Source organism: Eubalaena glacialis, chromosome 5, assembly GCF_028564815.1.
Source record: "Eubalaena glacialis isolate mEubGla1 chromosome 5, mEubGla1.1.hap2.+ XY, whole genome shotgun sequence".
NCBI lineage: Eukaryota > Metazoa > Chordata > Mammalia > Artiodactyla > Balaenidae > Eubalaena > Eubalaena glacialis.
This window is the reverse complement of record NC_083720.1, coordinates 71538440-71554852: the sequence shown is the minus strand read 5'-3', so window position 1 is coordinate 71554852 and position 16413 is coordinate 71538440. Positions and strand designations below refer to the sequence as shown.

At 34.3% G+C, this 16413-nt stretch overlaps 1 protein-coding gene across 1 annotated transcript in view; it reads left to right on the top strand.

The window, feature by feature from the left end:
• Positions 1-16413, top strand: part of GABRG1 (gamma-aminobutyric acid type A receptor subunit gamma1) — a 69654-nt gene that overhangs the window by 36207 nt on the left and 17034 nt on the right. The window contains exon 4 of the mRNA XM_061191349.1: positions 15365-15585. Coding sequence (XP_061047332.1) covers positions 15365-15585 — 221 coding nt within the window. The remainder of the gene's footprint in view (positions 1-15364; positions 15586-16413) is intronic.

The following is a 16413-nucleotide window of genomic DNA, read 5'->3' as shown; positions in this document are numbered from 1 at the left end:
CTGGGCGGGGAACAGACGCCCTCAGGCGACCTACATGCAGAGGCGGGTCCAAATCCAAAGCTGAACCCCGGGAGCTGTATGAACAAAGAAGAGAAAGGGAAATCTCTCCCAGCAGCCTCAGAAGCAGCGGATTAAAGCTCAACAGACAACTTGATGTGCCTGCATCTGTTGAATACCTGAATAGACAACGAATCATCCAAAATTTAGGAGGTGGACTTTGGGAGCAGGATATATTAATTTTTCCCCTTTTCCTTTTTTTGTGAGTGTATATGTGTATGCTTCTGGGTGAGATTTTGTCTGTATAGCTTTGCTCTCACCGTTAGTCCTAGGGTTAGGTCCGTCTTTTTTTTTTTTTTTTACTTAAAAAAAATTTTTTTCCCTAATAAATGTTTTCTTAATAATTTTTTCCTTATTTTCTATTTTTCAAAAATTTAAAAAAAATTTTTAATAAGTTTTTTCATATTTTTTATTTTAAAAAATTAAAAATTTTTTTTCTTAATACATTTCTTTTTTAATAATTTTTTTCTTATTTTTTTTATAAAAAATTAATAAATCTATTTTTAAAAATTAAAAAAAAATTTTTTCTTAATAAATTTATTCTTAATAATTTTTTTTCTTATTTTTTATTATAATAGCTTTATTTTATTTTATTTTATCCTCTTTCTTTCTTTCTTTCTATTTTTTCTCCCTTTTATTCTGAGCCGTGTGGATGAAAGGTTCTTGGTGCTCCAGCCAGGCATCAGGGCTGTGCCTCTGAGGTGGGAGAGCCAACTTCAGGACACTGGTCCACAAGAGACCTCCCAGCTCCACATAATACCAAACGGTGAAAATCTCTCAGAGATCTCCATCTCAACATCAAGACCCAGCTCCACTCAACGACCAGCAAGCTACAGTGCTGGACACCCTATGCCAAACAACTAGCAAGACAGGAACACAGCCCCATCCATTAACAGAGAGGCTGCCTAAAATCATAATAAGGCCACAGACACCCCAAAACACACCACCAGACGTGGACGTGCCCACCAGAAAGACAAGATCCAACCTCATCCACCAGAACACAGGCACTAGTTCCCTCCACCAGGAAGCCTACACAAGCCACGGAACCAACCTTAGCCACTGGGGACAGATACCAAAAACAACGGGAACTACGAACCTGCAGCCTGTGAAAAGGAGACCCCAAACACAGTAAGATAAGCAAAATGAGAAGACAAAAAAACAGACAGCAGGTGAAGGAGCAGGGTCAAAACACACCAGACCTAACAAATGAAGAGGAAATAGGCAGTCTACCTGAAAAAGAATTCAGAATAATGATAGTAAAGATGATCCAAAATCTTGGAAATAGAATAGACAAAATGCAAGAAACATTTAACAAGGACGTAGAAGAACTAAAGAGGAACCAAGCAACGATGAAAAACACAATAAATGAAATTAAAAATACTCTAGACGGGATCAATGGCAGAATAACTGAGGCAGAAGAACGGATAAGTGACCTGGAAGATAAAATAGTGGAAATAACTACTGCAGAGCAGAATAAAGAAAAAAGAATGAAAAGAACTGAGGACAGTCTCAGAGACCTCTGGGACAACATTAAATGCACCAACATTCGAATCATAGGGGTCCCAGAAGAAGAAGAGAAAAAGAAAGGGACTGAGAAAATATTTGAAGAGATTATAGTTGAAAACTTCCCTAATATGGGAAAGGAAATAGCTAATCAAGTCCTGGAAGCACAGAGAGTCCCATACAGGATAAATCCAAGGAGAAACACACCAAGACACATATTAATCAAACTATCAAAAATTAAATATAAAGAAAACATATTAAAAGCAGCAAGGGAAAAACAACAAATAACACACAAGGGAATCCCCATAAGGTTAACAGCTGATCTTTCAGCAGAAACTCTGCAAGCCAGAAGGGAGTGGCAGGATATACTTAAAGTGATGAAGGAGAAAAACCTACAACCAAGGTTACTCTACCCAGCAAGGATCTCATTCAGATTTGATGGAGAAATTAAAACCTTTACAGACAAGCAAAAGCTGAGAGAGTTCAGCACCACCAAACCAGCTTTACAACAAATGCTAAAGGAACTTCTCTAGGCAAGAAACACAAGAGAAGGAAAACACCTACAATAACAAACCCAAAACATTTAAGAAAATGGGAATAGGAACATACATATCGATAATTACCTTAAATGTAAATGGATTAAATGCTCCCACCAAAAGACACAGACTGGCTGAATGGATACAAAAACAAGACCCATATATATGCTGTCTACAAGAGACCCACTTCAGACCTAGAGACACATACAGACTGAAAGTGAGGGGATGGAAAAAGATATTCCATGCAAATGGAAATCAAAAGAAAGCTGGAGTAGCAATTCTCATATCAGACAAAATAGACGTTAAAATAAAGACTATTACAAGAGACAAAGAAGGACACTATATAATGATCAAGGGATAGATCCAAGAGGAAGGTATAACAATTGTAAATATTTATGCACCCAACATAGGAGCAACTCAATACATAAGGCAAATACTAACAACCATAAAAGGGGAAATCGACAGTAACACAATCATAGTAGGGGACTTTAACACCCCACTTTCACCAATGGACAGATCATCCAAAATGAAAATAAATAAGGAAACACAAGCTTTAAATGATACATTAAACAAGATGGACTTAATTGATATTTATAGGACATTCCACCCAAAAACAACAGAATACACATTTTTCTCAAGTGCTCATGGAACATTCTCCAGGATAGATCATATCCTGGGTCACAAATCAAGCCTTGGTAAATTTAAGAAAATTGAAATCATATCAAGTATCTTTTCCGACCACAACGCTATGAGACTAGATATCAATTACAGGAAAAGATCTGTAAAAAATACAAACACATGGAGGCTACACAATACACTACTTAATAACGAAGTGATCACTGAAGAAATCAAAGGGGAAATCAAAAAATACCTAGAAACAAATGACAATGGAGACACGACGACCCAAAACCTATGGGATGCAGCAAAAGCAGTTCTAAGAGGGAAGTTTATAGCAATACAAGCCTACATCAAGAAACAGGAAACATCTCGAATAAACAACCTAACCTTGCACCTAAAGCAATTAGAGAAAGAAGAACAAAAAAACCCCAAAGCTAGCAGAAGGAAAGAAATCATAAAGATCAGATCAGAAATAAATGAAAAAGAAATGAAGGAAACAATAGCAAAAATCAATGAAACTAAAAGCTGGTTCTTTGAGAAGATAAACAAAATTGATAAACCATCAGCCAGACTCATCAAGAGAAAAAGGGAGAAGACTCAAATCAATAGAATTAGAAATGAAAAAGGAGAAGTAACCACTGACACTGCAGAAATACAAACGATCATGAGAGATTACTACAAGCAACTCTATGCCAATAAAATGGACAACCTGGAAGAAATGGACAGATTCTTAGAAATGCACAACCTGCCGAGACTGAACCAGGAAGAAATAGAAAATATGGACAGACCAATCACAAGCACTGAAATTGAAACTGTGATTAAAAATCTTCCAACACACGAAAGCCCAGGACCAGATGGCTTCACAGGCGAATTCTATCAAACATTTAGAGAAGAGCTAACACCTATCCTTCTCAAACTCTTCCAAAATATTGCAGAGGGAGGAACACTCCCCAACTCATTCTACGAGGCCACCATCACCCTGATACCAAAACCAGGCAAAGATGTCACAAAGAAAGAAAACTACAGGCCAATATCACTGATGAACATAGATGTAAAAATCCTCAACAAAATACTAGCAAACAGAATCCAACAGCACATTAAAAGGATTATACACCATGATCAAGTGGGGTTTATTCCAGGAATGCAAGGATTCTTCAATGTACGCAAATCAATCAACGTGATACATCATATTAACAAATTGAAGGAGAAAAACCATATGATCATCTCAATAGATGCAGAGAAAGCTTTCGACAAAATTCAACACCCATTTATGATAAAAGCCCTGCAGAAAGTGGGCATAGAGGGAACTTTCCTCAACATAATAAAGGCCATATATGACAAACCCACAGCCAACATCGTCCTCAATGGTGAAAAACTAAACCATTTCCACTAAGATCAGGAACAAGACAAGGTTGCCCACTCTCACCACTATTATTCAACATAGTTTTGGAAGTGTTAGCCACAGCAATCAGAGACGAAAAAGAAATAAAAGGAATCCAAATCGGAAAAGAAGAAGTAAAGCTGTCACTGTTTGCAGATGACATGATACTATACATAGAGTATCCTAGAGATGCTACCAGAAAACTACTAGAGCTAATCAATGAATTTGGTAAAGTAGCAGGATACAAAATTAATGCACAGAAATCTCTTGCATTCCTATATACTAATGATGAAAAATCTGAAAGTGAAATTAAGAAAACACTCCCGTTTACCATTGCAACAAAAAGAATAAAATATCTAGGAATAAACTTACCTAAGGAGACAAAAGACCTGTATGCAGAAAATTATAGGACACTGATGAAAGAAATTAAAGATGATACAAATAGATGGAAAGATATACCATGTTCTTGGATTGGAAGAATCAACATTGTGAAAATGACTCTGCTACCCAAAGCAATCTACAGATTCAATGCAATCCCTATCAAACTACCACTGGCATTTTTCACAGAACTAGAACAAAAAATCTCACAATTTGTATGGAAACACAAAAGACCCCGAATAGCCAAAGCAATCTTGAGAACGAAAAATGGAGCTGGAGGAATCAGGCTCCCTGACTTCAGACTATATTACATAGCTACCGTAATCAAGACAGTTTGGTACTGGCACAAAAACAGAAATATAGATCAATGGAACAGGATAGAAAGCCCAGAGATAAGCCCATGCACATATGGTCACCTTATCTTTGATAAAGGAGGCAACCATATACAGTGGAGAAAAGACAGCCTCTTCAATAAGTGGTGCTGGGAAAATTGGACAGGTACATGTAAAAGTATGAAACTAGAACACTCCCTGACACCATACAGAAAAATAAACTCAAAATGGATTAAAGACCTAAGTGTAAGGCCAGACACTATCAAACTCTTAGAGGAAAACATAGGCAGAACACTCTATGACATAAATCACAGCAGGATACTTTTTGACCCAGGTCCTAGAGAAATGGAAATAAAAACACAAATAAACAAATGGGACCTAATGAAACTTAAAAGCTTTTGCACAGCAAAGGAAACCATAAATAAGACCAAAAGACAACCCTCAGAATGGGAGAAAATATTTGCAAATGAAGCAACTGACAAAGGATTAATCTCCAAGATTTACAAGCAGCTCATGCAGCTCAATAACAAAAAAACGAACAACCCAATCCAAAAATGGGCGGAAGACCTAAATAGACATTTCTCCAAAGAAGATATACAGATTGCCAACAAACACATGAAAGAATGCTCAACATCATTAATCATTAGAGAAATGCAAATCAAAACTACAATGAGGTATCATCTCACACCTGTCAGAATGGCCATCATCAAAAAATCTAGAAACAATAAATGCTGGAGAGGGTGTGGAGAAAAGGGAACACTCTTGCACTGTTGGTGGGAATGTAAATTGATACAGCCACTATGGAGAACAGTATGGAGGTTCCTTAAAAAACTAAAAATAGAACTACCATACGACCCAGCAATCCCACTACTGGGCATATACCCTGAGAAAACCATAATTCAGAAAGAGTCATGTACCAAAATATTCATTGCAGCTCTGTTTACAATAGCCAGGACATGGAAGCAACCTAGGTGTCCATCAACGGATGAATGGATAAAGAAGATGTGGCACATATATACAATGGAATATTACTCAGACATAAAAAGAAATGAAATGGAGGTATTTGTAATGAAGTGGATGGAGTTAGAGTCTGTCATACAGAGTGAAGTAAGTCAGAAAGAGAAAAACAAATATAGTATGCTAACACATATATATGGAATCTAAGGGAAAAAAAATGGTCATGAAGAACCTAGTGGCAAGACGGGAATAAAGACACAGACCTACTAGAGAATGGACTTGAGGATATGGGGAGGGGGAGGGGTGAGATGTGACAGGGTGAGAGAGTGTCATGGACATATATACACTACCAAATGTAAAATAGATAGCTAGTGGGAAGCAGCCGCATAGCACAGGGAGATCAGCTCGGTGATTTGTGACCACCTAGAGGGGTGGGATAGGGAGGGTGGGAGGGAGGGAGATGCAAGAGGGAAGAGATATGGGAACATATGTATATGTATAACTGATTCACTTTGTTATAAAGCAGAAACTAACACACCATTGTAAAGCAATTATACTTCAATAAAGATGTTTAAAAAAAAAAAAGAAGAAGAAGAAGTAGAATTCAAGACTGAATTAGTATTCCAGAAATATTTTGACAAGAATGGCTATCAAGAGGCTTCTATGATGATCTTGCTATATAAAAGTTTCATGGTATTAAATATTTAGTTTTCCCAGTGGGGCAAATTACACACTTGTAACCTTGGACAGTGATAGTTTTTTAAAAAACTAATTAAATGAAATTACTATTAAAACTGGTGATACTAAAGCACATATAAGAAAAAAAAAACTGTGGAATATTTGATAGTGTTTATTAAAAGAGAAGCATTGTCATACTAGGGATTAAGGAACAGTTTACATAGAAGACTATTTTAACTAAACAATGCAGGAAAATTAGAATTCAGTTATTATAAAATGAACAAAATTGCTTTGACTGTGAGTGTAATAAAGCAAGCAGACTTGAGTGTAATTAAGCAAGCAAGTGTTTTTTCCCTCTTTACACATACAACTTAAGTTGCTGATAAGGAACAAAATTAATACATAGGTTGAATGTTTTTATTTTTTCAAATGAGGCAAAATTTTGTTTGGTGCAAAATGGTTGTTTCATTTTAAGCTTGGCTACATAGTATCTGTAGATTACTGATAAGACCGAAAGCAATATCATTCTACAGTAGGATATGTCTTTCTTTTCTTTTTAAATCCAGGGTTAGATTAATGGCTTCAATCCTGGTGTCACTGTCAAAAATTAGATATTTAATAATTGCATGTTGAAAGAATGAATAAATCAGTTAATAAATAGATCGTTCCTATAATTTCTATTTTGAGAATTTAAATGCAAAGTGAATAACAGATGCACTAATGAAGATTGAAAAACTAACTTGGAAAGAGGCTGTTCAACTATGCATCTCTAATTAAAACTATCTAAATGTAAACAGAACAGAAATATACAATCAAAACTGAAGGCAAAAAATGTTAATAGAGGTTATTAGCCTGGAATTAAAGTTTTTTAACCTCTTAATTTTTCAGGTTTTGAGGAGATTATGTATTTTCACTCTTTCAAGTAAATGTCTCAGGATAATTAAACAATTGCCCTTATCCTCTGGTAGCAAATACAACATTCAAGGGTTATAGCGATTCTCTGAATCAAGTCAAAATCAATGAAAGCTCCAGAGAATCCAAGATGATATTATAGGTATATAACACAAGGGGAGTAAGTAGAAAACAGTTATAATTGAAAATTCCAGGTATAATTTGGACATGGGTTTACTCATAGGAACTGGTACACCGTTATATAGTCCAATATTTAAGAAATTATCAATATACGCATTTTGAAAGTGTCAGACCAGAGAGAAAAACAGCTATAAAAAACTGTTCAAGAACAAGATCCCATTTCATGTCTGTAGAACTTAAGTTTATATCATCCTAACTGCCAGGGTCAGAGGTCACATGGTCTTAGAATATGCTTCCGAAGCTGAACAGATTCTTCCAGCGTGAAATTGCGATTGGCTTTGGTAATGGAGACAGGGCTGAAGAATGAAAACACAAGTTATGAGGAAGGCAGCTTAGAAAAGAGCCAGGGCACAAGCTGGGCTAGGCTCCAAAGTAACTACCTGCTGGAGATGACAATGCTGGGGAGAGCAGTACACAAATAGGATTAAATTAATTTAGCAAAAGACAAGTTGTTTTCTTTCTGTCCAGTATAGAAATATTTAACAAAAATGCCCCTTTTCAGACTCCTTTTACCAGAAAAGGAAAATCCAACTGCTCCCTATAAAAGAAAAAATATTCTTTAAAAGCGTAGATTGAACTACGAAAGTTATAAACACTAATCATTATTGTATGGAAATACAGTATGGGATATAAGAGATTTTCCCAGAAACCAAATTTTGTTCCATCATTCAAATGGAATGGCCAAGCATCAAATGTGTGTATAGGGGGTGAGGTATAGTTAAATAATCTATTTGAGAATGGTCAGAACTGAAGTTTAATATTTTTTTTTATTTTATCAGACTTGTTTTTGATAATAAACTCCCTAGACATATAGCTTGGGTTTAAATATTCTGAATGTATTGAGAAAGCTGGTGCTCAGAGAGAATATTTTTCTCCATGAATTTCTTGCAAGGAGCACATTTCTTCAGCATGGTTCATACAATCGGTGCTCATGTTCATAGGTTCATCTTTCCATCACTGTCTCTGCCTTTCTCTCTCTCTCTCCCCTCTCATTCCTCTCCTTGCTTTTCTCTCTTTTTTGTTCCTGCTGCTTCCAGATTTAAGGAAATAAAGCCTCAAGCATAGCTTCTACGTATCAAATTAACCGTGTTTTTTCCTCTTACTATATTAACAGGAAATGGTCACTCCTTGCCAGCTATATTATTTTTAGGAATTATGAAACAGCAAACACATTAAGTTTATTTGTTTGGTTTGTACAATATTTTAAAGTTTGTTGCCATAGTTTTAATTTCTTTTCTTTTGCATATTATGTTAAGATTTATTGTTTTCATTAAATACTCTAAAATCTATTTCTTTTCACAGGCTTTATTTTAAAATAATATAGAATTTAGGTAAGTTTTGATTCAACACTAGCAGAGATAAAATTAAAAATTATAAATAAATATTATTTTCAACTCTGTACTTCTTTGATCCAGAATGCTCACTTGCCCCATGAATAGGAAGTTAAAGCTCTTAGAATAAAGAAATTAAAATAACCTCTGAACCTCCAAAAATTATTAAAATAATTTTACTATTTCTTGAGTTGAAAAAACACATTTAAATTTTTATTTTACAGTCTTATTTGTCTTTTATTTATGTAAGATTTGTATTGTGAAAGTTGGTACATTGGCTACTAAGTTAGAATATATATGGCCTCTTTCCTTTGGAGAAGTATAAAACCTAGTGGGGAAGATGTCTAAAAAATAACGTTAGATTGATACAGAAGAGGAAGGGCCAGGAGAATTCTGTGTATGAACCCATACATATTTTAAGTTGCAAATCGTGACCCTATGCTATTTTTTTTCTAAAAATCTTTCATTAAAATAGGATTTTTTCCTTATTATAAAAGAAATACATGACCAATATTGGAAAATTAGAAATTCCATTTAGGCAAAAGAAAAAATTAATATTCTAGATTATGATTATCCAGTGGTCACCATTGTTAACTACCATTTAAATAACTTCATGTACATAGTTTTCCCAAATGTTATACTATTAATATTATACATATTTTTATAACATTGTGTCTTTCTACTTATTATATCATGACTGTTATTCCACTTAACTACTTTTTAAAAATATCATTAAATGTTGCATGATATTAGGGGATGTATTTGTACCATAATCTATCTAATAATCCATTATCTAACATCTTGGTCAGATTTTGGAGGTGTCTATATTGAATTCTTTTTTAATGATCTGCCTCCCTGGTTAGTTACAATTTTGAGTCCTTCATGAATTAGTAGATAGAGAATGTTGTAGAATGGGCCTGTACTGCTTGGTAGTTCTGGCCTCAGGCTAGGATTAGGAGGAAAGTTCTGCTAGAATAAGGACCTAATCATACATGTGATTAAAAGGTAGGTAGCCTTGCTTCCTACCTAGCTGATTCAAGGCACTATTTCATTTGTCAAATGTTATAGATGATATAACTATATCTTATGAGTATATATTTTTCACCTCTTTGTTTAAAATCAAATTATATGAGTTATATGGTACCTACCAAGGGCTTTCAATGATAAAGTTATTAGGCAACCGCTTTGATTGCTTCACTTCTTAATAGAAAATTTATTTACACGAGGAGAATGACAAATGTTAATATGTTGCTAATAATACTCTTTAAAAAAAAAAGAAAAACAATGAATATCTAAGAAAAAGCAGTTTAGCACATATGGTGATAATTAACATGGCCTAAGATAACTTCAGAGGAATAATATTTCACCATTTTTGAAGATTACATTTAAAATTCTGTTGAGGTACATTTATTAGTTGAATGTTAAAGTTTTCTTAAATACACACACACATAAACACATGTTCTCATACAGTGTTTATATATAGAAATTATATTTAAAGAGATGACAGGTTATACTGTACAGTTTGAGGAATTCTGTACAAATCTCATCTACGGATTTCTCTCTCTCTCTCTCTCTAACTCTCTTTATTTCTTTTACTTTTACCTTTTTCTTAGTCAGAAACCTAGTTTTGGATATAAATGCCTTGAGGAAGTGATAGAACTTAAAGTCAAAATTTTCCAAACTTTTAGAAACCCAAACTGCATTTAAGAAAAATGCAATTTTTCAGTATAGCTTTGTGAGATTCTGATTCAGTAATCTGGGATGGGGACCTAGAATCAGAATTTTGAAAATGCTCTTTGGGGACTTCTAGTCAACCAGTTTTGGCAGCCACTGGCTTGAGCCATTTTCAACTATAAATTTAGCAGGAATTAGGTGGGATTAAATTAAAATAACAAAGATGCCTATAGATCAGAAGTATTTTTATGAGAATGGGTCACTGGACAACACCATGTCCATTGTAGCCTTTATTCTTGTTTATGTTTAGAACAAGATCACCAAACCTTAGAGATGGGAAAGATCAGAATGATAATTTCACATAGTGCCCTGATTTTTCCAGTGAGAGAGAGTAAAGGACTTGGTCAGCACCCTACTCTAAGAAGTCACATAACTGGGACTCTGACATGATTTCCTGACGCCACCCAACCAGTAATTCTTTAGATTACATCATAACTTCTCACTACACACACTAACTACAACACACTTTTGATGTATTAGTATTAGTCATTGTTTATCTGAAAAGTATTTACAATTATGTATACAATTAAAGACAGTGCCCTACCTCCTACTCAGTTGTGTTATTTTTATATTTGTTTCAGCCCAAAGGCTTTAAATAATGTACTAAAGTTTTAGGTTTTAGATTGGCAATGAATTTGAACTCACATCAGTTACCCTGCAGTTTAATTAAAATCTGAAGTAGAGAAAACTTGTTAAATGTCTCCACTTTTAACATCTTGCTGTAATGGAAATCATGACAAATCTCTATAATGGAAATTGTGCAAATCCTGCCACAGGCTTTGGCTTATCTGGGTAGAGCACTCAGCTTTGTGATATGCACAACTTGATCTAAACTACCGAAGTAAACGTCGGAAGCCAGCACTTCCAATAATAGTGTGAAAAATGCCATCCTAGTAGCATACTGATATGTCAGAAAATTCTCTGATTCTATTTTTGTGTTAGGATTTGAACTTGTAACAAAGAGTGGACCACAAAATTAACTTACATTTTAGAGATAAACATCTCTCTTTAATGTTAGTATTCAGCTGTGTTTGAAAGTCAGTTCAGGTTAAATACAACTTCTGTCATGAAGTCTTTCTTAATTTCCCATAGCTGAAGATGATCTCTATTGTTTCTATTTCTGTTTAACTCTATCTCTCCTAAGCATTATTAATTTCCAATTTTATTATTTATATATTCATAACAGGAAGTCTTCACGTTCATCTTTGTAAACCGAGAACAATACAGAAGTAACTCGAACACTGAAAAATATTTGTTAAAAAGTTAAGTGATGAATGCACATGGTGTTATGTACCTTTGGAAATCTAAATTTAGAGACATAAAAATAGAACCCAAAGGTTTGATAACTGAACTCAGGATTTATGTCTGCTTTTGTAATATCTCTCAATGTACTGCTGACTGATTTCAATGATTTAAGTACCTGACATAACCTCCTTCCTTATTTCTTTTTCATTTGAAAAAATTGAATAACACCAAGTTATTTTACTTATCTTGTGATAGCATCAAGAAGTTGGTGCTTTATGTTAGTATGTTAGCTTCTTCCTTTGTCTTAAGTTGGTGCTCAATAATTGAGCAAAGTGGGGCAGAATCCTATGAACTTTTATCACTAAAGCTATTTGTGCTGGGGATTAACTACACTTGTACCTTTTCTCTACATGTTTATAGCCTTAGTATCTGGTTTACTGCTAACCATTGGCCCATCATATTTTGGCCGTGTGAATAGATACTTTAGGGAGAGATTAATGCCAAGGTGCTAAGATCAGATCAGGATCAACCAACTTCATGATATAATTATGCACCTAAATTAATTATTTAGGTCTGTATTTTGAGTGATGCTAATTCCATTACTAAAAAAAAAGTATTGAATTAACCAGTGCTTTCAAATGTTAGACACAGCACATAATTGCAAATCTGACAGTGAAGTAGAAGAATGCACTACATGAACTTTCATCAGTTATGGTTTGACTGATTGAGTTAGAAATCAAGATGGCTCACTTCTTCACCTTTATTCACTAATGCTATTTTCTGGGCTAACTTGCAAGGAGGCAAAGTTTCATAATGTACGTTGGATCTCAAATGTTAAATGCACTGTTCCTCATCTCAAAATGTTTATCCTAGAAGGTATTCTACTTGTTCTCAGTGAATGGAAGTTCCTTTTCATGTTTCTTTTGCTTATTTATTATGCAGGTAATTACAACCTCTAAATAGGAACATGAAGTACAAGAACACATTTTGATTATTTTCTCGAAATTACACTAATACAAATGAGCAAACAAAATTGGATTTTTCACTTATGTATAAAATGGCACAGACTTTAATAACTTTTCATCTCAATGAGGCATTTATTAAGGATTAGTAATTTAAAAGAGCTTGGAAGTATTAGCCTTTGCAAAAAGTTTAGGAAGGGTGGATAATCAAGACAGGCTCTGTATCTTTCTCTTCTTGAACATAGATTGAGGGAATTGTGAGCAGAAAAAACTTCACATTTTCCCAAAAATCTCTGCTTGGAAGAATTTGGCCCTTTGGAAGTTATAACTCTTCCAACAGTGATTAGCACATTTATAAACAGGTGCGCTAAAGAAGATCCTGCCAGCTGCTAAGCAGGATTCACAGATGCTTGCTATATCCCAGCCCTATATAAGTTAGTTCTCAAGTGCAATCTTTAATGCCCTGTTAGTCAGGAATACTGAAGCCAAGTATACCTACTAAGTAGCTTGAGGTTTCCTCTACCAACCAATGTTGGATCTTTGCCAAGCCATAAACCTGGTGGGTATGTTAGCTTCTTCCTTTATCTTAAGCAGTTTCTGCTGTTCAATCCCATACAAAAGTACAGTGTAATTCTGGTATAGAATGTTGTTTAAATGGCAACCAAGACTATGTGAAGAGGGGGTCATGATGCAATGTTTTTGTGTACAGGGACCTCATGTCTTCACATCTATGCAAAACAATGAACGACACACTGTAGATGTTAAATATATGAATGATCACTAATTATATTATTATATGGGACAAATTATCCATAATAATTTATCTATGCATATTAGTCCCTTTATAAAACATACATTTCATACTCAATTACATAATGTCTAGGCCTGTGTTGGATTTTAAATAATTATTAATATGTATGTGGCTTTCCCAAATTGCAATAGTGTTCATACAAAATAGATAAAATAATGGTGTTTAAAGGTATAAACTTATAAGGAGTATTAACTAATACATAGAAATCTAATGTACAGTATAATGAATATAGACAATAATATCATACTATAATTAGATACTGTGATAAATATCACTATAACGGTAATCATATAACAATATATAAATGTACTAAAGTAACCTTAAACTTACACAAAGTTACATGTCAAATTTATTCAATTAAAAAAACCCACCAAAATAGATAAAAGGAGGTTTTCCACTCACTTTACTCTGTATTCTAGTCAAGCAAATTGTAATTATAAATATCCTGCCTGGAAATTAGGATTTGATCCAACTTCTCTATTGACAAGTTGACTCCTAATCTGTTTACTTATTATTCTCTCTACCATTTAAGAATTTTTTTCATTCATTAATCAAGCTCCCAATTGTAATTCCATTTATTATAAATATTTCTCTCCAGGTAAGTTGGAGAAGAGCTAGTATTACATCAAGAGTGAGTAACCAATCTCTACCACCTCAAGTGACTCATATAAAACTTCATATCTTTCAATTTACTCTCTTCCTCCTCTTTTAATATCAAAGTTACACACACATACATATAATCACTTTCTTTTCTCAGTAGCATCGAATATGCATTCTTATTCATTAATTTTATCAAATAAATTTTAATGCTTATAATATAGTAGATATTCTGTCAGGATGTAAAGGTAGATTATACCTAATCACCTACTCCTAAGAATTCTCTCATAACCATGCAATTTCCTACTTACAGTCACTTGCTGATTATGGGCAGAGCCTTTGCTCTAATTATGGCACTCATCAGGCCTCACTGTGACCACCATTATATGTGGTTGTTAGGTATGTGGATTTGGGATTCAACCTACAGTGTCTCAGTTTTCATATCATCTGCTCTTTGATGTGGGGAGAATTATTTTACGTCTCTATTAATAAATAGTCCTTCAAAATAAAGATTATAGTAGTAATTATTCACAGGGCTGTAGTAAGGATTTAATGACATGATACTTGCAAAACTCAACAGAATACTTGGCATATTATAAGAGCTTAATAGGGTGTGTGTGTGTCTGTGTGTGTGTCTGTGTATGTGTGTGTGTGAGTATGATTGCTTTAAAATATTTGAAAACAGTGGATCTAAATAATTGAAATTAAGTTTTTGGACAAAGGACAAGATAAGGGCTTTTAGATAATTTGGCAAGTGTTTGCATTTTGATTTTGTAGCTTGTGACTTTTTGTGTGACTTAAGTACTCGTAAATAGCACAAAATTTAATATAATTGTTAACATGAAAATGATTGGCCTTGATGTTTAATAACTATATCCTACCTATTATAAAATCTTGAATACAATTTACAAAAAAATATGTAAAGCCACACTGGACAGCAGTTATTATGAGAAATCTTGGATTTTAGTTTACATGACTCATGTAAACAATGAAAGAAAAAAGGTTAAGATAATGGCATACTTTTTTTCTACAAAAAAGACTGAGTTTAAGTGCTATTTACTTACAGAAACTTTGTAAAAATTCAACCTGAAGAAAATGTCTAAAATAGTGGCTTTACTATTATAAGTCATTACTCTTCTTTTTATCTTTTAGGAATACACAATAGATATAATTTTTGCCCAAACCTGGTTTGATAGTCGTCTAAAATTCAATAGTACCATGAAAGTGCTTATGCTTAACAGTAATATGGTTGGAAAAATTTGGATTCCTGACACTTTCTTCAGAAACTCAAGAAAATCTGATGCTCATTGGATAACAACTCCTAATCGTCTTCTTCGAATTTGGAATGATGGACGAGTTCTATATACTCTAAGGTATTACTGTTTAAGAAAACTTGTAGTTGCTCTAATTTATTTTCCATACTAATATTTGATCAACTCATAAATTTCCATTTTTCAAACTTGCAAAGTAAGAAATATGAAGTTTCTTTTATACACTAAAATCTAAAATGGTGAACTATTGTGGAAACACGTGTTTAAGCTCAGAATTACTAGTATGTGAAAAGGACTGAAAGCAAAGAGGAAAAACTCCTCGATTTCCCCTCTTTGAAGAAGAGATTGTGGTACAAACATTATGTGTTTTTTTGTTTGTTTGTTTGTTTGTTTTTTGTTTTTAAGATAGTCTCTTCTTTTTTATTATTATTATTTATTTATTTTTGGCTGTGTTGGGTCTTCGTTTCTGTGCGAGGGCTTTCTCTAGTTGCGGCAAGCGGGGGCCACTCTTCATCGCAGTGCGCAGGCCTCTCACTATCGCGGCCTCTCCCGTTGCGGAGCACAGGCTCCAGACGCGCAGGCTCAGTAGTTGTGGCTCACGGGTCTAGTTGCTCCGCGGCATGTGGGATCTTCCCAGACCAGGGCTCGAACCCGTGTCCCCTGCATTGGCAGGCAGATTCTCAACCACTGCGCCACCAGGGAAGCCCACATTATGTTTTTTTTAATCTATAGGGCAAGTGATTGACAGAGATTTTTCTCTAGGAGTTCATCCTGCTACAACATTTTAAAATACTCTGATTTTCAGTGGTGTAGTAATACATCCTTAACATAGGATTAAATGAGGGTCGATGTATAAGATTCAAGTTTATTTAATTCATTGTCTTGAACATATCGACTCATTAAGAATCATCCCTTTAACGGAAAGATGTT